Genomic DNA, 24265 nt, shown 5'->3' on the forward strand with positions numbered 1-24265 from the left:
GCGCCCCGCCTCCCGAGGACAGACGGGAAATGGAGTTGCCTTCGTTCCTTGAGCGCTCAGGAACTGCAACTCCCGGCGGCCGTCGCGCGCGCCGTGCGTCCCTGCCGGCCCCGCCCCCGCCGCCCTGCCCAGGGGGACGCGGAGCGCGGAGTTGGCGCGAACGGGAACCGCCTCAGGCGGGACGGGAGCCGCCGGGCAGCTCCGGGCCCTGCGAAATCACACCGAGCCCGCCCCGCAGAGCTGAGCTGCACAGGGATGAGAACCGCCGGGCAGCTCCGGGCCCTGCGAAATCACACCGAGCCCGCCCCGCAGAGCTGAGCTGCACAGGGACGGGGGCAGAGGCGGGACGGCACCGCCGGGGCAGGTCCCAGCGCTTCACAGACCGCGTCCCGCAGAGCAGAGGGCAGCAGAGCTCCGGGGAGGCTGGGGGGGCACACGCCCTCCCTCGGGATGCTAGAGGGAACGCTGCCGTACCTGTCCGGCCAAAAGTGGACAGGATGCATGAAAGTTCCAATTTTGGTCATTCTGTAGGACACTTTGACTTGGTTGTTAACCATGTAAAAAACCTATCCCATTATAATGGCCAGAGTCAGTAGGCCTTGCCAAATACTGAGGCCCTCTCCCCAGTGGTATGACTCTTAGAAGTTTTTATTACAAAATCTCAACAAACAAACTCAAAAGACATCGCTTGAAGTTAAGTATATTTGGAGGAAACAGCGCAGAACAGAGAGGAAACTAGTAGATTTTGGTTACAGGTCTGCACGAGGCTGTGGCAGCATTTTGTCTCATAAGGTACAGTGTGTTTATAATGCGCAAAGCAAATACTTGGGAGTTTCTTGGAGTGCTGACACGTGAGGGCCGAGTCATCTGCAGCATTATTCATATTAGAACACTGTAGGACAGATTACAGAGTTGTTTTGAAAACAGATAGTCTTAGAACTAAAAATGAAAGATCTCCGTTTGGTGCAGAGTCCAGGGCAGTTTTTGTTGCAGAACAAAAGCTTTCCTGAAGGGGCATTTGTGTAATGTAACCCTGACACGAGAACCAGAGGGCTCTGGCTACACACCAGCAGCAACATGTGGGCCATGGACAAACAAAAACTTCTACAGATGTTAATGGAAGTATGGGCTTCCAACAGATCATAGCCAGGGAAAACATTAGTGTGCAGGGTAGCACTTACAAAAGGAAAGAAAAAAAACACCAAAAAGAAAAACAAAAAAACCCAAAAACAAAGCCAAAAAACCAAAGCCCCAGTAACACCATAGAAAGTTCATATTGGAAGAAAAGATATCACTTATAATGAGAGACTAAAAACCTCTGCCTAAGTGGAAGCCTTTCCTTCAAGCACCACCAAGAGGTTAACCCTAACCCTATTCTCTGGCACAGAGTTAAAAATATACTCTATTTTTCAAATAGAGTATTTAGAATTTTTGTCAAGCTGCAATAAGTCCCAGCTGTGCATGGCAATCACTTTTCAGTTTAACTAAAGGAAAAGTAGCATGCAGTGGTTTGTTTTAGTTTGCTTTCTTTTAGTTCTAACCTTTGCTTGTTAGGTGACATTTATTAACCAAGAGGTGTCTGATACATTTCATATAGTATGGAAACAAGGTAGCACCATTTTAGCACTCAGGGATTACTAGTGTTGAGTAACAGATAAAACTCCACTGGAGAGCAAGCAGCGTGCATTCTGCTGACAGTGACTTGTTACTGAACACTTTTTACTGTCACTGTGAGCATTGAACAGCTCACGTTTATAATGAGTGCAATGCTGTACTGCAAGCTCCTGTTTTGTTTGAGCCCTGGCACAGCCTACAGGTCAGGAAAGCCTTAACTGGGGGCAGGTGCTGCCTTTTCCGAGCAGTTAAGGACCTTAAAATGATCAGCACAAGGAACACAGGGACAGCAATTTTTGCACACATTTTGGCATACCTTAAAAAAACTTCTTGAAGGTTTTTGAAATGGACTTTCTTTCCAATGGCTCATAAAGCACTGCGTTGTGATACATTTTTTTGTGTTTGTGTAGGGGGAGTAGGACCAAATAAGTGTTTGATCAGAGGTGCAGAACTGCATATTACCACTGATTTCAGTGGAAAAGAATTAGTTGTGTTTCACAACCTTTCTTCCTTCCTTGACAGGTATGTATTCCCTAGGTACTTGCTAGGATACAAACAATTAGTCCACAGAATTTCAAAAGATGCCAGATGTCCTTCAGAGTGTACAGACCTGTTTTACAGGCTGTCACACATAGGAATTGTGTAAACTCAAACACTAAATTTTTAACAGGGTTAGTAGTTTGTTTTTCCATTTTGGAACAGCTGGTACTCAAAACAAAAGTGGAATTATGATAATTTTACTGGCAAAATATCCACTGGAGTGTAAATGGTCCTGTTTACTTGAGGTTTTAAAGCATTATAAAAGCTTTTTTTTTGTTTAAATCTCTTCTGCATGAAAATGTTTAGAATAAATATACCAGCTCTTCATTTAATAAATGTTTAAAAGCTTTTCTTATTGAGAACCACCCATATAAATCCATTCTCATATCATGAATTACTTAAGTGATCAAGACTGCTTAGAAAAGAGGAGTCTGGCCCAGCTTAGGGTTAATATATGATGACTGAGGGGCAAAGAAATTGTCCCCCTCCCACAGCTGCAGTTCTAATATCCATCCTTGTGCTGCCTCTGAGCTGTTAGACCCTGTGCTGAGTCTGTCCAGCTCATTAAATTTAGTGTCAGAACAATCCACTTTATTTTTCCTCCTGGGCTACTCAGATGAATCAAATAAGAAGCTTTTGACAAATGCCAGGGCTGGTATAAAGTAAGAATGTGGAACAGGACTTATTTTTTGGGTGAGAGCAAGTTATTAATATAATAAACTATCCCAAGGCAGCTTCACCACTAATTTGCAGTCGGTGGTGAGTCAGTGCTATAGCAGTGAAATGGAGGGCTCTGTTCATATGGTATTGGAAATAGTGGTCTGTACTTTGGTAGTAACTTCCACCCAAGCTCCCACAAGCACTTTGCAGCCTGGCAGGGACACCTACGAATACCAATGATTTAGCCATGTGAACTGAAGCAGGAGAAAAAGATGGATTTCACTAGAAGGCTCCAAACAGGTTAACAGCTTCAAGAAGTTACTTGCTCAGTACCAACAAGTAAGTTTTTAAAATTCCATAAACTACCAACAGCTTTAAAATGAGAGAGAGTTGTTTTATGGCTGAATTGACTCAGTTTACCTTGATATCAAGTAAATTCCTGAGCTACTGCAACATGGGAAAAAACATTTTGGCTGAGACTGGGAGGAGCAGGAAAGGAATACTACTTCCCTTTCTGGCGTGGCAGCAAGCTGGGATTGCAGTGACGCCGTGTGAGCCATACCCTCATCTTTAAAGGTATTCAAATATGTACAGTAGTTATGCACCTAAATGAGTAGCCTGATATTTAGAATTGCTTTGAAGTCAGAAAGAGCCTGTAGAAACAAAGCCAAAGGAACAAGTTATTTAGTTAGGAGAAAGAAAAGACAGGAGGTAAGAAGTAAATTGTTAAAAGTTTGACCAGGTGCCAGGAATTGATAAATTAATATTCTTAAACCCTGGTAAATTCTCTTTCCAGGTAGTCTGTGGAGATGTAGCTGCGAACTAGAGAATAGAAAACACAAGTATGTTTCAGCATGATGGGTTCATTAAGAACCAAGTCTTTCCTATGCTTTACTGGTGCTCGTGGAAGTGTAAGTGAATAAAGAGGCTTTTATATTGACACAAGACCATGTCTAATGCAAACTAAGATATCTTGCCCCAGAAGCATCTTTTTACTGATTTGTTGTTCCAACACTGCTATTTAACAAATGCTCTTTCTGGCCTGTTCCTCTCCCTGTTCTGGGCATTGGCAGAACTGCAGTCCATGAATTCCATCATAGAAATGTATTTGAAGCTATTTCACTGGAAGAATTTCAAATCAAATTCTTCTTTGGTTTTCCAAATGTAGCACCAGAGCATAAGCTCAATTTCACAGTCCAATCATAGAATTACTCCACATCTGCAAAGGAATTTAGAATTTGTTTCACATTTCATTGTGGGTTGGCAATGAGTACTTTAGAGCTGGATTCTTCTATTCTTCAATCTAGTTAAAGCCTTTTTTGATCACTCCTTTTTGGAGCAATTAAACACATACTGCAGGCTCCAAAAAGGGCATAAAGTTAATTGGTTTTCCTTTAGATAGCAAAAGAAATGCATGGATTGCTACACCAGAATGCCAGTTTGTAATTTTCTGTGTCCATCTTCTCCGCTCTCAAGTACCTCCCATGTTCAGCTCATTATTTTTAAAAATAGTCATGTGCATCTCTCACTGTTATGTGTATAAACAACCTTTATTCTCTTTGATTGTGTATTTTGAAAAAGAAAAACTGAAAGGTCTTTTTTTGCAAGTGCCATCCCTTTTTTCAGGTGACTCTAATTGGAGGCTCAGAATTCTCAGCTGTGTGATCTATTGCTTAGTTACCCTGTGTTGTTTAGATCTCAGAGATCTGTAAGGTGAGTTCTTGTTGGATCATTGCTCACGATGCCTCTCTTTGAATGCACAGGCAGTGCAGTGCCTCCTCAGACAGAATTTCTTCTGTGGTTTTATACCCTGAGACTCCAGACTGAAAAATAGGAGAGGGAGAGTAGTTAAGGTAAGTAGCTTTTCTGTCAAAACTGTTGTGTGTGTGGGTTTCTTGCTATCAAAGCTCAAAAGAAACGAAGATGGGAATTTAGGTGTGCAGATTGTGAAGAACCTGTGCACAGTTTATAAACCTTATGACAGTTAAAATGCTGTGAATAGCAGAGGGATTGCTCAATGTGGAAGGAATGTGCTGAGCAAAGAATGCGCATCCAAGGAAGGGAAGAATGAGATCACTTAAATGATGTAAACAGTGACTGAGCTGGGACTAGGAAGGTTAGAGACAGGAGAGAATCTATTTTGAAGATATTTGAAGGCAGAGATTGTGTGGTTTCAGAGATCTGAAAGCCAGGTTTAGGATTGGTGGGAGGAGGCATCATGTCAATCAAAATATTGAAGCAGCTGAAAAGAAATCTTGTGAAGTACAATCCAGACCTCTGTTTTTCTGTTCTTACGCTTTTATTTAGGTTAGCAGTATTTTGATTAGAAAATTAACCTTTTGCTTCCTTAGAAGCAGCATGGCCAGCAGGACCAGCGCAGTCACCACCGCTGCTGAGGCTACACCTCGAGTGTTGTGTCCAGTTCTGGGCCCCTCATGACAGGAAGGACATTGAGGTGCTGGATCATGTCCTGAGAAAGGAACAGAGCTGGGGAAGGGGCTGGAGCACAAGTGTGATGAGGAGTGGCTGAGTATTAACACACTGTTTATTCACACCCTTTCTGATTGCAGGCACTCCCTGACATGGAGAAGCGCCGAGCTGCCATGTCCACTGCTGGATACTGTAATAGCTCCAGGCCAGATCTCCTGCTTTATGAATATGGTAAGGGTTTTATGACACTTCAGTTCTATATGGAAAATTTTACATGCTGGCTGTCTCAAGGGAGGGGAAAATAGAAAACTGGTTCCATGTGGGATTTTCATGTGCTTTCTTTTCACCTTCTTAATTCTCTGGAATTCCAGTTGAGGGAGCATGTTGTCCATTAGAGATCCCTTAAGATTTTAGTTTCTGTAATGACTAAAGCAGAATGGCATTATTGTTATGAAGGAAGAATAACAGCTTCATGGGATTTTTAAAGCTGTTCTTCTATGGCTACTTAACATGTTATCATTGTTGCAGAAAATAATTACTTCATTATGGAATTGTGAGAATGAAGTAGTGAGTTTGTTTCTAAATAGGCTTAATTACTCTAGGAGTATTCTGTGCCAGTATTCTTATTCCAGAGACAGCAATTTGCATGGGGAATTATTCTGGAGTAGTGGTGGCTAAATCAATTGCAATTTCCCTCCTGTCTTGAGAGAGAGCACACATTGACACTGTGATTACTGTTCATGAGAATTTGAAAAAAGTGAATGTGCATTACTCAAACTTCTGATTAGCTAGAGAATTTGGCTTAAATTACCAGAACAAAAATTTCTGTTAGACTTTAGTGTATGCCAAGCATTTCACGTAATTCATAATTGTTCCTGCACATTTATTTTTGTTGTAACTCCAATACTCCTGTTGGCATTATACCACTGATGATTTTTAGTTTATTTTGTCTACCTGCAAAATCCCTATAATAGTAGCACGCAAGAGATCATTTTTCCAACACAAAATATAAGTGCTTACATTAAGAAATAAATTATATTTATATTCTGTAAAAACTATTGTACCAACATAAAAATGTCACTGGCATTCTAACAAGCATTGGCTTATCCAAACTTGCTTGCACAATCCCTTTTTTATGGATTGTCCTTAGTAGTTACATAACTATTCCAGCACATGTGGAATGTCAGAAAAATGAAAAGATATCTTCTTTGCCCCAAGGGTTTGGAGTCTATTAGGACTGCTTTCCTGGGCTGTGCACTTCCTCTGTTCCATAAACTCATTCCTAGCTATGTCAGCTTTGAACACAGTGGGGGATACAGAAGCTGTCTGTGACTTAATTGACTGTGTTTATACTATTGTTATTTTAATCACTATTTTAAAAGAACATTTTCTCTTCTGTTGTTTTCTCTTTAATCCATTTTGGAAATACTCAATGTAGCACCAGCAACATCACTCTTTTCAAAGCTGTGGTCTAATTAAAATGTGCTGAACCAAACAGGCAAAATCCACATTGTTCTTGTTTTTGCTCTGTGTGCAAATGACATTAAACAATATTTTGTCTAAGAGCAGCATTGTTCAGTGCAGCTTGTAAAAGTTAATGAACATGATGAACCCTTTAATAGCTCCATTCTTTTATTTACTAGCAGTGTGTGCCCCATTCCTAGAACAGCTTATCTCCTCCCAGCCATACAGTCAAAGCATGCACTTCACAAAACATGGATTTCTGAAAATAACTGTTTCAGAAATCTTTAACACTGTTTTAGGAGATGACTTCTGTAAGACTGCTTTTCCTAGAAGTGCAATAACTTTTGAGAAGAAAAAGTGTTTTTTGGTATGTACATTGGTCTTACAGATTTTTAGGATTGTTGAGGTGAGGTGATTTATAAGAGACTTTTCTGGGGGATTTGTTCTGTAAATAGCTTTAGAGAATTGGAGAGGATCAGAGCAAGCCTGTAGTATATGATTTGACAGCATAGGTCAGTTGCCTTAGTGAGTGGGAAAAAAAGAGCTGTGCCAGCACAAAACCATCAATGTAGAAGCAACTATACAACCAGAAGAATTCCTTTGTCAGCCTAGCTAATGTTGTTTGTGAAGGGAATGTTATAGTCCTAGCAGAAAACCCTCTTTCTCTTGGTAAGTGCTATGTAATTATGCCAGCAGAATTTCTCAAGTACAGTCAGGCAAAAAAGTTGGCACACGCTTCAACAGAGAAAGCCTGAAGTAGTGCCAGAACAAAACTTTGTTGTTTAAGTTATATGTGGTAAACAGATCAAGTTATTGTTCTGTGACAGATGAATTTCAATCTTTAATCATTGATATGATGATATTACTTACTTTGATTTTCCATCCAGAGTCCTCATTTTATTATTTTTGCTTAGACACTCACAACAGCTTTTTCAAGTTAAATAGTGAGAGAAAAAATTTTTCTTACCTTTTCCAGGTGACTGATTTCTGTTACATAATATCAATTTAATATGTCACAAATAAGAACTGACAAGGATTTCTGTAAGTCTTTGGTTTCTCCAGATGTTTAACAAAACCAGCAGTCAAATTTGGGTTCATGGCAGGAAATGCTCTAGCTGGATGTTCAGTGCTTGGTGTGCCTGTTTTATGCCACAACAACATGAAACTGGAGGTGTTCTGCTCCCATGGGAGAAGGCTGTAGGTCTAAACCATTTGTGTATGTTTGTGTACAACTCCAAAGCACCAACTCCTGCTCTATGCTGGGTTATGCTCCCTTCACCTGTACTCCTTTCACCTGTAAAAATGATTTGATTGCTTGAAATGCTGTTCAGCAATTTGATACCCTACTACAACTGTCAGTGCTAAAACCATTCTTTTAAACAACAAACAGAAAATAGCATTCATACTGGTCTTTATAAATTGTCCCCAGGTGTCATTCCTGAGTCAGAAAATTTTGGAAACAAATCTGAGAATTGGTTTTCCTTTTCTCTTTTTTCTTCCTGTTCTTTCTGCAGTTGATACTTCACTTCTTGCATTTTTTCCCATTGCTCTCTGTAAGGATGCCAACTCCAGCAGGCCAACTTAACTTGTCTGAATTATTCTTAGAGGATATCTTGGGTAGTTTTTGAATTTCAGTTACAGTAATGTAACTGCAGAAATACTTCCCTGGCAATACTTTGTGATTTATGGTTGAATGATTATTGTAGTTGATAAATCCTTTCTTATTTTGTCCAACTCTGCTTATTTCTGCCATTGTTTTGAAGCAAAATCAAATTAAAAGAAGAGAGCATTTATTAGCATCAACATGTAATTGTTTGGAAAGCCAGTGCAAGCTCTGTAAATCCCATAACTGAACAAAAGCTGAAATGTAACTTTACTGGTAAGTAAGGCATGCATTTATTATTCCCTAAAGGTAAATATCACTGTAGAAGAACCATCATTCCATACCATCATCTCATTTTTTTTGTGTGTTTGCATAGTCTACATGTAACAAATCGGTATTCTGCTTAGAGGATTTAATGTGTATTATACAAGGCAACAGAATGATTATTAACATAATATAGATACAGTTTCTAAGTAACAATATTCTTAATGTCACTTAATGAATTTATTCTTAATGCTTCTGGTTTTTGTTTCATTTGTTGTCTGAATCCAATATTTTACTGTATAAACAGCTTCTCAATTTAGGTAGAAAGCATCTCATATTAAAGCCAGTTGGTATAGCACACTTCTTCCAAAAAAGTGCTTAAAGGGTTGTTTGTTTGGATTTTTTAAATATTGGCTCCTTGCTACCAAAATTACTCAAAAATGAAGGTTGCACAAGAACCTTGTTAAGCTAGAAAATGTCTTTATTACTTCTGGATATAGATTTTGAAATAACGTGTGCTTTAGATGTGTAGTGAGATCTGTCAGGGGGATCTATTACTTATCAAGATTGATTGATTACATGCTTGCTTTCATGCCCTTGAGGAAGGGAACTTCTGAATGTTAGGATGTGCAGAAAACAAAGGCAGCGGGCCATGACAACTCTAATTCCTCATCGTTTTTTGAACCATTTGTTGCCTGTGTTTTGTCATTGCATACATCATTTAGCTATACTGTGTATAGCTAAGGGAAAAAGTCTGGCACTTGAATGGTGGCTGCTTAAAGGAATGACACAGTAGAGACCCTTTACTGTCATTGCTCCCCAGTTTCCAATGTGTGAAAAATGTATTGCTTAATTATCAGGATTTGTGGTTTGGGGCACATCTGTCAAAATAAATCAGTTTATCCTTAAAGGCTGTAAGCTTTAGGAAATAGTAGTCCAACTGTAGAGGGAAAATTATTGCTGTAAGAGACAGCATCATTCTCCAGAGCTCTGATGAAACGAGCTGTATTGTGCCTTTTACTTGGGGGGAAGTTTCCTAGAGTTTGACTGAAAATATGAAACTACCTTGTGTCTTACAATAAATATGTTTGAACTCTAACCAGCCATATAGGAAAACTTTCTGACCAACTGATAGAGAAAATATTTCTGCCACAATATCTTATTTTCCTATATATACAATCTCAAATAATTAGGCATAAATTAATTTCTACTGTACTTAGAGTTTGACAGGACTTTTCAAATTAAGACATTGGTGCATTAGTTCACCAAATGTAGATTTCTCTGGTGGACTTAGTTGCATGCTGCCAGTAGGTGATCAGCTGTTTATATATTTTTTTTTTCCTGTGTTGTTTCTGGCCTTTTTTCCAGGGCCTAGGACGTAAAATTCCATGAACTGACTCAATAAATGAATTAAAGCTGTTTGCCACAATGAATTAAAGCTGTGAGCCCTCCAGCCCTTCCTCACATTTCAGAGTACATAGAATGAAGAGCAGGACTATCCCTTTCATTAACACAAAGACATTTAATCAGCTTATCTGTATGTAATCTACCACATCTTTAGTGACCTAAGCACATTTTGTTATTTCTTTCCTTGCTTTTAGATCAACATTTCTCTTTCAATGTCCCTTTACAATTTTTATGAATAGTACCAATAGCATATCAAGTAGATATCAGTTGTAGGGTACATCACAGCAACACACAGAGCAGAAGTGCATAACAAAGTCCAACAAAGACAAATGTAAGGTGTTGCACCCCTGAAAATGTAAGCCAGGAATGCAGCAAAGGCTGGGATCTTTCACCAAAGTCAGTGGATAAAAGCTTAAAAATTGGATCAGCTTGTCTATCCTGAAATTCACTTACTGTAGCTGTGGATACCATGAAGATACTTTCATGAGTATCTGCTTTCTTGAGATCACTGTTGAGAATGTGACTGTCCTCTCCATGACTGAAAAGGCTAAACAGCATCTTAAAAGCAAAACCTGAAATTTCTCTGTGCATAAAGTACCAAATGGTGCTTCACCAGAAACATGGTTAATGTTGCAGCCATAACTGAGGTTTCTCCCCCCAGAGTGTGATTGTATGGAGCAAGGCAGAACCAGTTTTATGACTTCAGCACCAGCACTGACTTCCTAGTGAAAGTTCTGGCATAAACCACAGACTCTACCCTTATTTTCTTCTGTCACACCTAAATCAGATTTCATCAATTCCTATTTATCCCCTAATCTTGAAGAGGGAGAAAAGCCTGAGATAGAAAGCTTTGAGCTGTGCAAGGCCATAGAAACAAGTGCAGAAGCCACAATAAGCATTTCCATCTGCTGGAAACTAGAATACAGATCTGTTAGGCTGCTCCACTAAAACCAATTTGTGTATTCCCACATGGTGTATTTTGTGGGAAAATAAGTCTCATAGTAATGTGGTTTGAAATTACAACTCCTTATATAATGTTTTCCTTTTATATTTCTGTAGTCAAAAAGGCAATTAACTTAAGTATGATAAAGAGAGAGATCCTGTAATTCTGATCTGTCTGTGACAGTGATACTGGATAGAGGCAGTTATTGCTACTTGCTAGAAACTATTAGTTAACTCTGTATTTAAAATAAATTCTATTAGAATAAAACATCAAGATACAACTTATCTGTGTAAACTACTTTGATTGTGACAGTCTGTAGTCAGAGGCTAATTTAGAATTGAAATGCAATCACCATGAAAAAAAACCCTAGTTTTAGAGACGAGAACAATTATTATGAAGTCCTATTTGGAGATCTTTTTTCTCTACAGTTTGTAGTATTTAGCACCTGCTCTAGAAACATCTTCCATAAATAACCATTTTCTGTTTCATACAAAATTTACATTGAAAATTATCTTGGTGCAGCTGCTCAGTTTTTCTAAAATTGTGAATTGCCAAAAAAGGAACAGTAATTCCTTGGGGACCTCAGAGTTAAATCCTTTTTCTGTAACATGATCCCATGCAGTGGAACTGTGATGGAAGTCCATTATTACTGCTAGCTGTTCTTAGAGTAGCTCAAACTGAGAACTGAGAAGCCTTTTGTACATGATCCTCGCTCTTTTACAATTTCTGTGGCTTTGTAGTTCCATAATTACTGCCCCTGATGGCACAGTGCCCCAAAAATGAATACTTTGATAATTTGCTGCTCTCTTGTACTCCTTGTCACCTCCGGTGTTCCAGTGCACCACCGCCCTCCTGTGAAAACTACTGTGAGAAGAGTAAGTAGATTTCTGCAATACTCTGTGGCTGTGCTGGGCATCTTCATGTTGTATTTTACATTCAGGTTTGATGTGTTGGACATGTTTACTGTGCATTAGTTATTGTTTATGATTAATGTAATGCATATCTTTTATTTCATAAGGTACTGATTCAAGTGGAATTCTTTGGATTTGTTTGGGCATAGGGTTGATTTTAATAATCACTCTGTGTACCTTAATGATCTTGTTTAAATGGAAGCACCTAAAGCAACTAAAAGAAAAACTGGAACACACAGGTGAATAAATACTTCATAAAATAATTTTAGATCATTGTACCTTTTTAGCTACTCTTAACATGTAAAAACATTGTATATATTACAGATTATTATGACTTTTTGGATTGTTTGGTCTTTGTTGGATTCTTTGGTATTCCTCAAATAGTCTCCATGAAATTATCATAGTTATTAGGGAATAAATATCCAGATGTTGACTTGCAAAAGCAGCAATTTCTCTTTGTGGGTTCTGGATCCCATGAGGATTTTGTTTTTGCATATGCACACCTGGCTTACTTGCTGCTGTTTGAGAAATCATTTATGAAAACTTAAAAGCAAAAACTTCATAAGGGTTTCACCCTCACTGAATGCAAAAGGAATTGTTCCCAGGCAGAGGATACACATTCAATATTAGCTTTTCATTTTTTAAGACTTTAAATAATTTTATTTAATATTGTAGTCTGTGAGAAGCATATGTGGTATATTTTGTGAAGGTGAAAAAAGTTTTTTCCATTTTACAAATACTATATTTGTGAGTTTTCACACAATAATTAGAAAATGTGTTGAATTACTTCAATGCTTATTCTGAACTAGAGGGTTGTATTGTCATTGAACAAAAGATTATCATATGTAGCTACATCTTAAAACTTTCACTATACCTTAAAATTTTGACTGAGGTTAGAACGTAGTTGGGCCATAATGAAATTTGGATCTTTAATAGCTCTTTGTTTAGCATGATGTATGTACTAAATTAATTTCTGTGTATTTACAGACTCCTCTGTGGAGCCGAATAATATTCTCAAGGCTAATACTGAAGGCAGTGTGAATACAGAAGAAATTAGACACACACTTCCAAGTGAAACATTAATGTATTCAGTGGAAGAATGCACTTGCAGTGACTGTGGCTTGGTAAAACCTCAGACTGGCTGTGAAACTTCATTTCCATTACCAGCTACTGAAGAACGAGCTACTGTTCTAGTTACCACCAAATCTTTTGATTATTACAATTACATTCTGGGTATTGGATGATGGGGAGAGAAGTGTATTTCTACTGAGCAATAATAAATGAGTTATTCCAGTAGAGCTGTAAACATTAATGCTTGCAGTCAGTGGAGACAGCAGTACACCATCCTTAGAGATCTCCCATTGTGCTTGCATTAATATTATCATATTATTTCTAATTCTAGTATTTCATTAGTTAACTATTTCTACAGTATTCTCAGGCACTCACTTAGTGGAATTTTTAGTTTCAGAAAGTCCTTACTTAGGACAGCTTTTTCTGCCTTTAGAGATTGTACCTACTTACAGACATACACAAAATAAACAACTTTGCAAATATGTATGTTCATGTTAGACTCGGATCTTGTGCCCAAAATTACTTGATGGTACACAAGGACTGTTCCAAGAGGTGAAAATGAAGACCTAGAGTACATCCAGTCTTGAAAAGAGTAATTTCAACACTTGAAATAGGAATGTTCTAAAGATGGATATCTTGTAGAGTATGGAGGCCCCTGGGTTCAGAAGGTATCACTCACTGGGTCACCCTAAGGGATGTGGGGTGCTGGGGAGCACAGATCATAGAATCACAGAAGGTCCTGAGTCAGAAGGGACCACAAGGGTCACTGAAGCCCAGCTCTGGCCTTCACTGCAACCCCTGCCATCCCATATACTTCCTGGTGGCACAGGCTTTCCTTGCAGTGCCAAGTGTTTTCAGACTGAGATTTATTTATCTTTTACTAAGTTTTTTTACTTACCCTTGTTACATTTGCAAGGATGGGTGATTAGTCATGCTAGACTGCTCTGTGGCCTAAAATTAGGAATATATTTGTCACCTTGCCTTCCAAGCATTAATGTTACTTTCCTAATATTAGGCTAGTTTTATTCCTGGAAAACTGCAACAACAGGAGCAATAACCACACCAGCAACCAGAACAACAATCATCTTTATGTGTAGCTAACATGCTACTTCAAGTTCCTGCATGAACAACAAACTGAAGTATTTAATTGCATGAAATCTAAGAATGATGTGCTTCAGCAACTTTAGGAGGCAGACACTGTTTGGGGTGAGTTGGGAGTTAGGTGTTCTGTGTGGTTTTGGCCACACAGGGCCAAAACCTCTCAAACAGGCCTAGAAACTTATGGAATTTGTTATTATCCTCACTTTGTTTTTTGTTTTTATTTAACGACCCTTTCCGAGCGTGCACCCAGCACAGCACATGCGGCAGCAGAGGAACTTTATCGCCACTTGTCTCGCCCCTCCTCTCGCGGTGCCGCGTTCCTGCCCCGCAGGCTGCCCCTGCCCGGCGGGGCCGGGCGCGCCGAGGGCGCGGAGGGCGCGGAGGGCGCGGAGGGCGCTGAGGGCGCTGAGGGCGCGGAGGGCGCTGAGGGCGCTGAGGGCGCGGAGGGCGCCGAGGGCGCCGAGGGCGCGGAGGGCGCGGAGGGCGCTGAGGGCGCGGGGCCGCGCTGAGGGCGCTGAGGGCGCGGGGCCGCGCGGAGGGCGCTGAGGGCGCTGAGGGCGCTGAGGGCGCGGCGGCGCTGAGGGCGCTGAGGGCGCTGAGGGCGCGGGGCCGCGCTGAGGGCGCTGAGGGCGCGGAGGGCGCGGGGCCGCGCCGAGGAGCCGCGGGCCGGGACGCGTAGCGCGGCGCTCCCGGGGCCGTGTTTACCTTCCGGGGCGCCGGGCGGGTTCCGGGGCGGGCGGTGGCTGCCGGCCCGGCCGTGGCTGTGCGGAGAGCGGCGGCTCCGGCGGACGGAGCCCCGCGGGCACCATGAGCGGTGAGTGCGGCCGGGCCGGCCCCTCCGCCCCGGGCCCCCGGCGCTGCGGGGGCTGGCGCGGGCAGAGCGTGCCCGGGGGCCCGGGCGGGAGCGGCGCTGCTCTCGCCCCCCCTCGCTGCTCCCTGGTGCCGTGCTGAGGCACGGGTCTCTTGTCTCCTCACCCCGTTCCTCGTCCCGGCTCCCCTGGCTCCCCCGAAGCGGTGTTTTACCCCGTTTTAAATCCTAAGTCCTGCCCTTGAGGGTGACGCTAGCTCGCAGCACAAGTGATGCTGAGCTCGGGCATCTGTGTTGCCTCAGCTGTGCAAAATCATAGGAAATATTCGTGAGGAAATAAATGACCAAGAGAAAACAGGAGTTAAAAAAGTGAAAAATATGATCTCAGGAGCACGCAGTGGGTGGGAGAGGTGAGAACCACGGCTTGTGGACAAGGGGCCCCTGTCGCTGTGTCCTGGCTGGGTCCCGGTGAGGATGAGTCTGTTTGGACGCGGTAATTTCCGTGGCAGAGGGGAGTGCTGCGGGGGCTGTGCTAAATCTTGAGCGTAAATGAGTGCTAAATCGAGAGCTTTCCGAGGTGCTTGTCAAATAAATACTTGAAGCTTTGCATGAGAATTATGACCCATAAACTACAGGACTGGAGGAAACAGACCCGCTTGAATGGGCAAGCATGGAGGGTTATTTTTTAGGATAGAGATGAAAATTCTGATAGACTTTATTCATAGGAGTAAAGGATAAGTGGTATTTATTTAATATGTATTAAAACACAATGGCAAGGATTTGTTTGAGGCTTTTTGAGAAGGAAGGTGCTTTAGTAAAAACTATGATGGGTCTCTTCGTGCATGTTCAGCAATGGAAGTTGCAGACAACACTCTGCACCTGAGGATTGGATCAGTATTGATCTCCCACCCTGATCTAATACTTGGTGATCTTTGTTGCCAAAGGCAGTAAGAAAAAAACTGAGGAGTTAACTGGAGTAACTAAATGCTACATGTTTTGTGGGGGGCAGACATTTCTGAAACTGAATTGAAAAATAAAACCACTTCACTTGTATTTTTCTCTGTTTTATTCTCACCTTTATGGTAGGAAGAAAATAGAAGATTTTTGTGGAAAAGATGAGGCAAAAAAAAAAAAGATTATAATGGGGAAACGGCTTGTGGAATATGCAAGTAACAGTGAAATCTTTCAAAGCATGGGAATAGAAAGTTTCTCAAATGTTTCAGATCTTGACATAATATAGACTAAATCCTAATTACAAAATTGTAAGAGTCATCATTTTCATATGGAAGACCTCATCCCTACAAATTCAAACTGGGAATAGCCTTGTGCAAAATTATGCAAATTAGAACCTAAATCTTCCTAGGAGACTAATCTTTGAGTGCTCTGTTTGGATTCTATGACTCAGAAGGCAAGGTAACACCTCCTGTGGCCTAAAGCTTCATCGTGTAGTTATTTTTGTTACCATTAATATTTTTTTAAGACAATGAAGAGATACATGTTTATGAGAAAAGAAACAATTACTTAAAATAGAGTAATGTGACATTAACAGTAGTGGTTCAATGGCATAGTAAGGACTCATGTATAGCCCCTGCCAAGAGTGATAAGGTTTCCCAACAATTTCAATTAGACAGCAAGATAACAAAAAAACCCTAATGTTGCACTTTGATGAACAGTACTGTTACACAATGCTGTACAGTGTTTTTCTAGAATAATATAAGTCAAACTGATCAGAACAGAGAAATATCTGTCATTATCATGCTTGTTTCAGATAAAGGAGATGGCTGATGTTAAAGAAGGATATGGTTAAAACTGATGAGATGTTTAGTGCCTGTAACAGCACTGTCCGTACTTACTTCTATGCCCAGTTGTAGGCCTTTTAACTAACAGAGCTATTCCTGAAATATAGATGGAAGAACTTCTTAATGGCTATAATTATGGTTAAGCTACAGTGTGTTTCTAGTGGATGTGAAGGTAAATTCCTGTTGATGTAAGCCTCACCTTAATATTACTAATGCTGCTTACTAATTACATACTCATATTTTATTCTATAGTGCTGAGCAGGCTAAACTTTAAAGGCAAACAATGCAAGGATACAAGATTTATGTGTTTGTCAAGAACTGTGGGTGTTGTCATTTGTTTAATGACAGTTTCAAAAAACTTAAAAATACAACTTGTGGTGGGGGGAGTAAGCAGTAGAATCATAATAATGTAGTATAAGGTAGCATTTAAATTAGGTCTGTGTTTGTTTTATTTTAAACTTGTGCCTTCAGAACCTGCATTAGAGCAAGCAAAAGGGCTTGCAGTCTGAAATGTTGCATTTAGGACATAAATGCAAGTTATATAAGAGCAATATGAGATTTATTTATTTCACTTCTATGCTGCATGTGGTACTGAAGAGGGCTTTACCTAGGAAGAACCTATCCTACTTTCCTTTACTTATACACCAGTTTGTTACTGCTGTAGGTGTGGATGTTTATGTCAGAGTATGGAGAGAAGTTTATTTTAAAAATAGGAAAGCATGAACTTTAACAACAGAAAATGAAGAGTGTCAGAGAGGCAGGTGCAGCACCTTAGCCTATTTTAAACCCTTTTTGACTGAGTAGATGTTGGTGGAAGGAGTCTCTTGAAGTTTCTTAGTTTTTCAACCTTATGTTTTCATAATTATTTTTAGAGTCCTGTATGAACTTCCTTTCTTATTGCAATAGTCTAAATACAGCCTTTTTCTGAGTAATGCTGTTTTTATGCATTCTGTGTTTTGTATTTGTATATGTGTTGCTGCAGTTTTTACTGCTATTTTGAATCAGCAGACGGGTATTTTAGTCAGTTTATAATACACTGTTAGTCTTTAAATCAGCTGGAGTTGATCACACTTAATTGATGCTCTAGTCTGAAAATATGCTTTTTTTTTTTTTTTTCTGAAGACTTAGTTTAGAAAATGAAAATGTGAAAGAACTAAATCTTCAGTAGAGTTAGTAGAGATTTATTTTTACCTTCCACCTACTAAAAACAAAACCATCACTAAATAGTACCATGTTTTCTAGGCTTATTACAAAGAAAAATATACCCTCGGCATGAAGAGAAACAACTTAATATTTGAATTTTTTTTTTTAATTAGACTTTGTGAGTATTCTTTTCCTTCTACCTTGTAAATTCTGTTAAGCAACAGCAGTAGAAGAATTTAGGATTTGCATTGAAGAGAAAGCTCAGCTAAGCCCTCAGTAGACACATTAAGTGGCCTTATAGCCCTGTTAATGGTGAGAGTGATCTGAGCTGCTTCAGGAATTATTGGTTGTAATCTCCTGCAGTCACAATTGTTAGTGCAAATTTACAAGTAAAATAAAGAGAAAATACACACTGCAGTCAATCTGTGTAAAGTTAAGGTTGTTTATTATCACATGCTTTAATGGTTTAGAACATTAATTAGTATAGTGAACATCAGTAGGTATTCTGTATTTATGCATTTTTTTATATTGATCATGGTTTGGAATCTAGTTGCAAACCATTTCTGTGACCAAATAGATACAAAGAGTAAAAAGAGATGTGAATTTAAAAACTAACATGTATTGCATTTGAAAGACAAACTTGGCCCACCTACTAATATTTTCATTTGATAGGTGTTTTTCTGGTCATGAAATAATTAATTGCGTACATTTGTTCTGATGTTGTCTCAAGGTGTTAATATAAAGAGAAATATTGTGTTATGCCTCTTTTTGCAGGCATGTGGGTAGTGTAAGACTGTAAGAATAATGAGTTTTGAAACAACAGAGAAAATCTGCAGAGTTATGTATATTCAGTGCTGCTGAACACGAGAGGTTGCTCTAAAAGTTGGAATTGTTTTCCTTATTTTATGGTGATGTGATTTATTACAAAGCAAATGGATACACAGGCATGTTTACATCTCCATTATGGCAATGTATGCATGGTAAGAACATTGAATATTGTTTAATAAATAATAATCTCTGAAGGAGCACAAAGTGTGATGGTAGGGATTATATGAATTTAGCCTTATCTTCACACTGGCATAACTGGCATAGCTGTTAGGAAGTTAAAACCCGTTTGGTGTGGGGTTTGTTCCTGGAGTCCTGAGCTGGCACTGAACATTGTTTGTGTGCACTGCAGTGCTTGACTAACAGCCCCAGACCTCACACATCACATGCCTGCACAGTTTGAGTCAGAGTTCAAAATGGGAAGCACAACTTCTTGGAAATGCCCTGTAATCAGCAAAATCAGCATTGAGAAGCTTAGTTAGCAGCTATGTTTGCATGTTTTTCCTGTTGTTTTCATTATTCTGGCATACTGTGGGGGTTTTATTCTGTTTAATGAATATATGAAACTATACAGAATATGAATTGTATTGATATACTTATATATTAATATGAATATATAAAATACATTTTATCAGTATAATGTAAATTTATATGATACAAGAGTATACATATATAAAGGCAGACTCATTTCAACAAATTCTGTCATGTCCTGCTGGTTTAAAAACAAACTGTTTTGAATGGGATTATGAAGATAGGAAATTCTGGGATTTGGACCTCACACTGTTGGATAGCAAGAGGAAGCACATATCTTTGATGTCATCTCTCTTTGCTAGTGTGTGGTGTTTGATTTTCAGTGTCGGGAGGAATTTGCTCATGCTGAGTTTGGGTAATTGGCTTTCACTCCATAGGTACTTTGGTTGTATGTTCTTTGAGAGAGAAAGGAGAAGAGAATGACTTAAACTCCAGAGAGGTCACAGAGGTTTCTGTTGGATGTCTTGAACTTAAGATGAGAATAAAGAAATTACAGAGGCAATGTAGGTTATCTAAAAGAATAAATTTTACCATATTCATGGAAGTTTATAAATGATATTCCAACAAGCAAAGTATTGTGTTATTGTTGAAATAGCTTGAGAAGTTAAAGGTTGTCTTGCATAGCTCCTTATATAGTAACAAAATAGATTTTATAGGTGTCAATCAGAGGAACTATGCTGTAGTTGAATTTTAAGGGATATACTGTAACAGTTGCTCTCTGTTCACCTGACATAAAGCTCTTTCTGCAATAAGGTTTGACAGTAAGAAGATACTCCTGGTGTCTCATTCTTGTTTTCCATTATTTTCTAGTGCTGTGATGCTGTACTGCACTGGTAGTTGTGCTAAGAAGCTTAGGGCAAGATGTGATCAGCTTGAATAATTATTCTGTATTCAGTATTGGTGAAATATATCTTCAAAATGGTATAAAGTAAGAGTCAAGATGATACTTGAAACAGTATTGCTGCCTGTTAGAGAAAGGCTACTTGAAACCTCAAAGCATAGTTTATACTGCATCATTTTATTTAGAGGAAATATATTACTTAATCTAGTGGAATAATTGGCATGGGAAGAAAGTTTTCAGGACCCAAAAGAAAGACATTTGTGTTGGCCTAAATGTACTTTAAAAACCAGTTTATTTTAAAATGATATGATTTTGTTGGATTTCAGGTTCACAGACCAATGACTCTAAAAGACAGTTTATTCTAGAACGGCTACTGGATGCAGTTAAACAGGTGAGAAATCCAGCAGAAATTTCTGCAGTGGCTTACTCAGACTTGTCACTACTAGCAGGGACTGTCTTTGTTTTCTCTTTGAAGAAGAGAAGGAAAAAGAAGAAAAGGAAACAAAGAAGAAATTGTGGCTTTCATAGTACTGAGTTTTTGTCTGCTAGCAAACAACTGCTGTGCAGTATTTATTTAAAATTCTGGTTCTGGACAGGTTATATTTGTAATAGATCCATTTTAAATATATGTAATACTATACAATATATATTAGGAATATATGTTCTTGTAATCCTTATATGACTGAAATAAATTGCAGTGTACTGCAAAGTCTGACTTAATTAACATTTTAGAGTAGCAGCTTCTTTTGTTTGCACTAGATTTTTAGTGAATGGTTAAAATACATGTAAAGATGTGATTTATATATGTATGTCTATATTTGTGTCAATGAGAAGTTCAGCAAGTAGTATTTCATAGACTGAAGTTAATTTGGGAGAGCTTGGGAGGCAAAAGAATTCCTCAGAAGTAAGCCAGTAAAATGCTTTTTGAAGAGTGGTTCTGTAATTGTAGCTCTGAGCTGGGTAGGAGCAACGTTTGGTTTTGTGGGTGCACATTTGAAACTCAAAAGTAGTAATTTCCACTCAGTTTTCTATTTGCTGAAGGACCTGCAGGTGTGTTGCTCTGGCTAGTGAGGATCTATTTGAACTGCAAGAGCAGCCCATTAGTGTAACATGATGCTCTAGAGCACTTTTTGGATGCAGGCTGTATTCTGCAATGCTCTATTTTGTGCTGCTTCCTTTTTTGATATGACTTTGTTTCATATGTAGAAATAGTTCAGAAAACTGAATTTATTTAGTGTAACAAAAAGTTCTTAAAATTTCTTAAAATCTGTTTATTGCAGTGTCAAATACGATTTGGAGGAAGAAAAGAAATTGCTTCAGACTCAGATAGCAGGTAAAATAGTCTAAGAATAACATGCTTAGATTTTGCATCATAATGACATAAAACATATGGCACAAAATATTGTATATGCTCAAAAATTACATTGCATGAAAGGTAGGTGATCTGAAGCTGAAATAACATAATGAATAGCCTCTTTGGCAGGTGAGTGTGATTTCTCAAATTCCCAATTCTTCTGAATGGAACCTGAACCTCAGCTTTCAATCATTATGCTGAAACTGTGGTTATAAGTAGATTATACTGCTGGCAAATAATGAGATTACTGCATAGGAGGGATCTTTCACTGCTTATAAGATAATGGTTCACTTTACATTTCCTATTCACAGATCTGGAATAAAGTTGCTATATAGAAACATAGTTGATTTTCACTATGATTTTTTCATAGTTCCTTTTACATGAGTTCATTAAAAATTCTGTTGCAGAGTGACCTGTTTGTGTGCTCAGTTTGAAGCTGTGTTCCAGCATGGCCTGAGGAGGAGCCGGGGATTAGCACTGACAGCAGCAGCAATCAAACAGGCAGCAGGTTTCTCCAGCAAAACGGAAACAGGTAAGTTGCTGATTATAGCTATCCATAGCTGTTATTTCTAAAGGAAGCTTTAAGCATTGCACCAAACTGGAGATTGTTGGTAGAATACTTAACACTTGATGTGTTGTAGAAGTAGCAGTGAAAATGAGTGTAGCTTCTTAGTCTAGTGTAACGTTTCCAGCCAAACTCCAAGTTTCACTGGAAATGTTGCTGTTAGGAAATCTGCACTTCCTACTGTTTCATCATGTATAGTGGCAAGTTTATTTTGAATTCTGGCAGGGATCAGGATTGTGTAATTGTGCTGTTAAGTTTTTAAAACAACGTTTTCATTCTTGCTGTTGTCTTACTCTTATTCTATATAGGTCAGACATGTTTAACTTCTAATTATTGATGTAATTTTAGAAAGAAAAATATTGCTTGTATTGGTTGGGTTGGTTTTTATTACTTTCTCCACATTGAAAGAGAAGATTCCTTTATTTTTCTCTTGACCATGATGTTTCTCTTTCCTTTAATCAGAACTATATTAAGATACTGATCAGTTTTTATCAATATTTGGGAAAAACGCACAGAAAGTGTTTTAGTTGGAAGAGATATTTTTGCTGTTTAAATGCAACACTTATGTTTTCTAAAGTAACATGAATTTGTTATTTGCACATCTGCAATTTCTGGAGGTACTTGCTCCTTTGGACCTGCCTTTCAACATTTCACATCAGCAGTAATATAGAGTTCTAAAGAAATCTTTTCCCTTCCATAATATGTTTCTAGTTGAACATATGGACCTGTGGATAAAATACTAGTTTAAATGTGCTTTTAAATGTGAATTCTATGCAAAAGTGTCAGATTGAATCCTTTAATTTGTGTGGCTTTTTCAATGAAGCAAAAAGTTCCAAGAGCTTAAACAGCCCGAACTCTGTAGGAATAAATAACTTATTTAACTGGTGGGTTGCATGAGGAGAGTAAATGATTCACCTTTGTTCAGTGTTATATTGTTACCTGTTTGTTTGATAAATTTACATGTAAATGTATTCAGGTATGAGTTTAGTGGTTTTCTTGGTAGGGTGGTTGTCATTATTGTTATTATTAATCATTAAATCCCAGAGCCAGTGTTCTGGTATTACGTGAAGGAAGTGCTGAACAGACACGAGCTGCAGCGCTTCTACTCTCTGAAGGCCATCACCACAGACATTGGCAGAGGCCGGGCCTGGCTGCGCTGTGCTTTGAATGAACATTCCCTGGAAAGATATGTTCACATGCTGCTTGCAGATAAGAACCGCCTCAGGTACTGTATCTGATACCTTTGTAGTGCAGGAACTCGACTGACAATGTCTGAAACTCCAGGCAACTAACCAAAACCCATAGCTGTAGTAGTACCCCATATTAATTGCTATACCTGTCAAGTCATGTAGCATAATTTTAAAAAATTTTTGTCAGAAGTTAAGGTAGTGGTTTGTGCCTATATGAACATGTGACCTCTTGTCTAAATCCCTTCCCTGTCTTTTCAACAGTTTCCTCACTGCAATCTGGACACCATGCTTTAAGGTGCCTCTCTCATTCCACTAAAATAGTACACAATTGCAGCCGTGTCTGATCTCAATTCATCAGTGGTAATTGCCTGTTACCTTTTGGAGAGCCTTTAATTGCAGAGCTCCAGCAGTGCAGCAGTGGGGAGCTGCAGCTGCAGATGACTGGGAAGTGGTTAGGTAGCAGTTTGTGAATCTTTTGTTACAGTTACTGAGAATAACTTACTACGCGTTGTGAAATCCTGCCTTTTTCTTATATGGCTTCAACTTCTTTTCTTTATGAAAACTTGAGTTTTCCTTTTTTAATCAGTAACTGTTGAGCTTGCTCAAACCAGTAGATCAAGTCCAGTGGATTCAACAGAAGGGCATTTTATTAATTTGCATTGATTAATGGATCTAGGGGATAAGATTATTGCCCGAGCTGACTTCATTAGTATTTCCTTTTCATTTCTAGTTTGTTTCAGACATCTGTAGCTTTCTTGCTAAAAAAATTTTTGAGAAATCAAATAAAGACAAATGAAATAAGACAAAGGTCTGAAAACCACTAGGAAATTAGTGACTTGGATTGCTAGGTCACTAATTAGTCTCAAGTAGCAATACTTGCACAGTATCAGGATTATCAGCACACTGAATTGTAATCTATTTCTAAGAAGGTTTATTCCAGATTTTTTAAGACTTAAGTGTTACCTGAATTCCAATAGGATTTACAGGATCATTTTACATCCCCAGTTATATGTTTTGGAAACTTTTAAATGAATCTGTCAGAATTGTTTAATATATAGATTGAGGATTTTCTTACTATCTGTTTCGTTGTTTAATTAACAGAATGTTGATAGTAAAAATACAGCATTCTGCTACTAGAAAAAAACAGGCTTAGAACTACTAAATTTATGTGTTCACTGTGAAAAAATACAGTTTTTTTACA

The 24265-nt window shown here is 38.9% G+C and overlaps 2 protein-coding genes across 14 annotated transcripts in view; both read left to right on the forward strand.

Annotated features, from left to right (window-relative positions):
- Nucleotides 1-112: 112 nt before the first annotated feature.
- TNFRSF17 (TNF receptor superfamily member 17) lies at nucleotides 113-13387 on the forward strand. Of its 7 annotated transcripts, XM_085592386.1 has the most exons (7): nucleotides 115-3390; nucleotides 3611-3725; nucleotides 4578-4667; nucleotides 5166-5269; nucleotides 5385-5475; nucleotides 11944-12075; nucleotides 12824-13387. In XM_085592386.1, exons 5-7 carry the CDS (start codon nucleotides 5397-5399, stop codon nucleotides 13078-13080), a joined length of 468 nt encoding a protein of 155 aa, XP_085448512.1. In that variant the 5' UTR covers nucleotides 115-3390; nucleotides 3611-3725; nucleotides 4578-4667; nucleotides 5166-5269; nucleotides 5385-5396; the 3' UTR covers nucleotides 13081-13387. The 7 variants fall into 7 exon arrangements, with proteins under 7 accessions (XP_085448506.1, XP_085448512.1, XP_085448510.1 ...); XM_085592380.1 differs by lacking the exon at nucleotides 5166-5269 and having other exon boundaries at nucleotides 113-3390; nucleotides 5385-11800; XM_085592384.1 differs by lacking the exon at nucleotides 5166-5269 and having other exon boundaries at nucleotides 116-3390.
- Nucleotides 13388-14737: 1350 nt separating this feature from the next.
- The window catches only part of SNX29 (sorting nexin 29), a 103041-nt gene continuing 93513 nt past the window's right edge, over nucleotides 14738-24265 (forward strand). For 2 of the 7 annotated variants that reach the window (XR_014958532.1, XM_085592375.1), the window contains exons 1-5: nucleotides 14905-17936; nucleotides 20282-20346; nucleotides 21236-21288; nucleotides 21717-21841; nucleotides 22919-23099. Coding sequence is in view for 6 of the 7 variants with exons in the window: in XM_085592375.1 (XP_085448501.1) it covers nucleotides 17888-17936; nucleotides 20282-20346; nucleotides 21236-21288; nucleotides 21717-21841; nucleotides 22919-23099 (473 nt within the window). In the remaining variant the exon portion in view is untranslated. The other 5 variants (XM_085592372.1, XM_085592376.1, XM_021539833.4 and 2 more) reach the window with 4 other exon arrangements.

Source organism: Lonchura striata, chromosome 14, assembly GCF_050655825.1.
Source record: "Lonchura striata isolate lonStrDom1 chromosome 14, ASM5065582v1, whole genome shotgun sequence".
Taxonomy (NCBI): domain Eukaryota; kingdom Metazoa; phylum Chordata; class Aves; order Passeriformes; family Estrildidae; genus Lonchura; species Lonchura striata.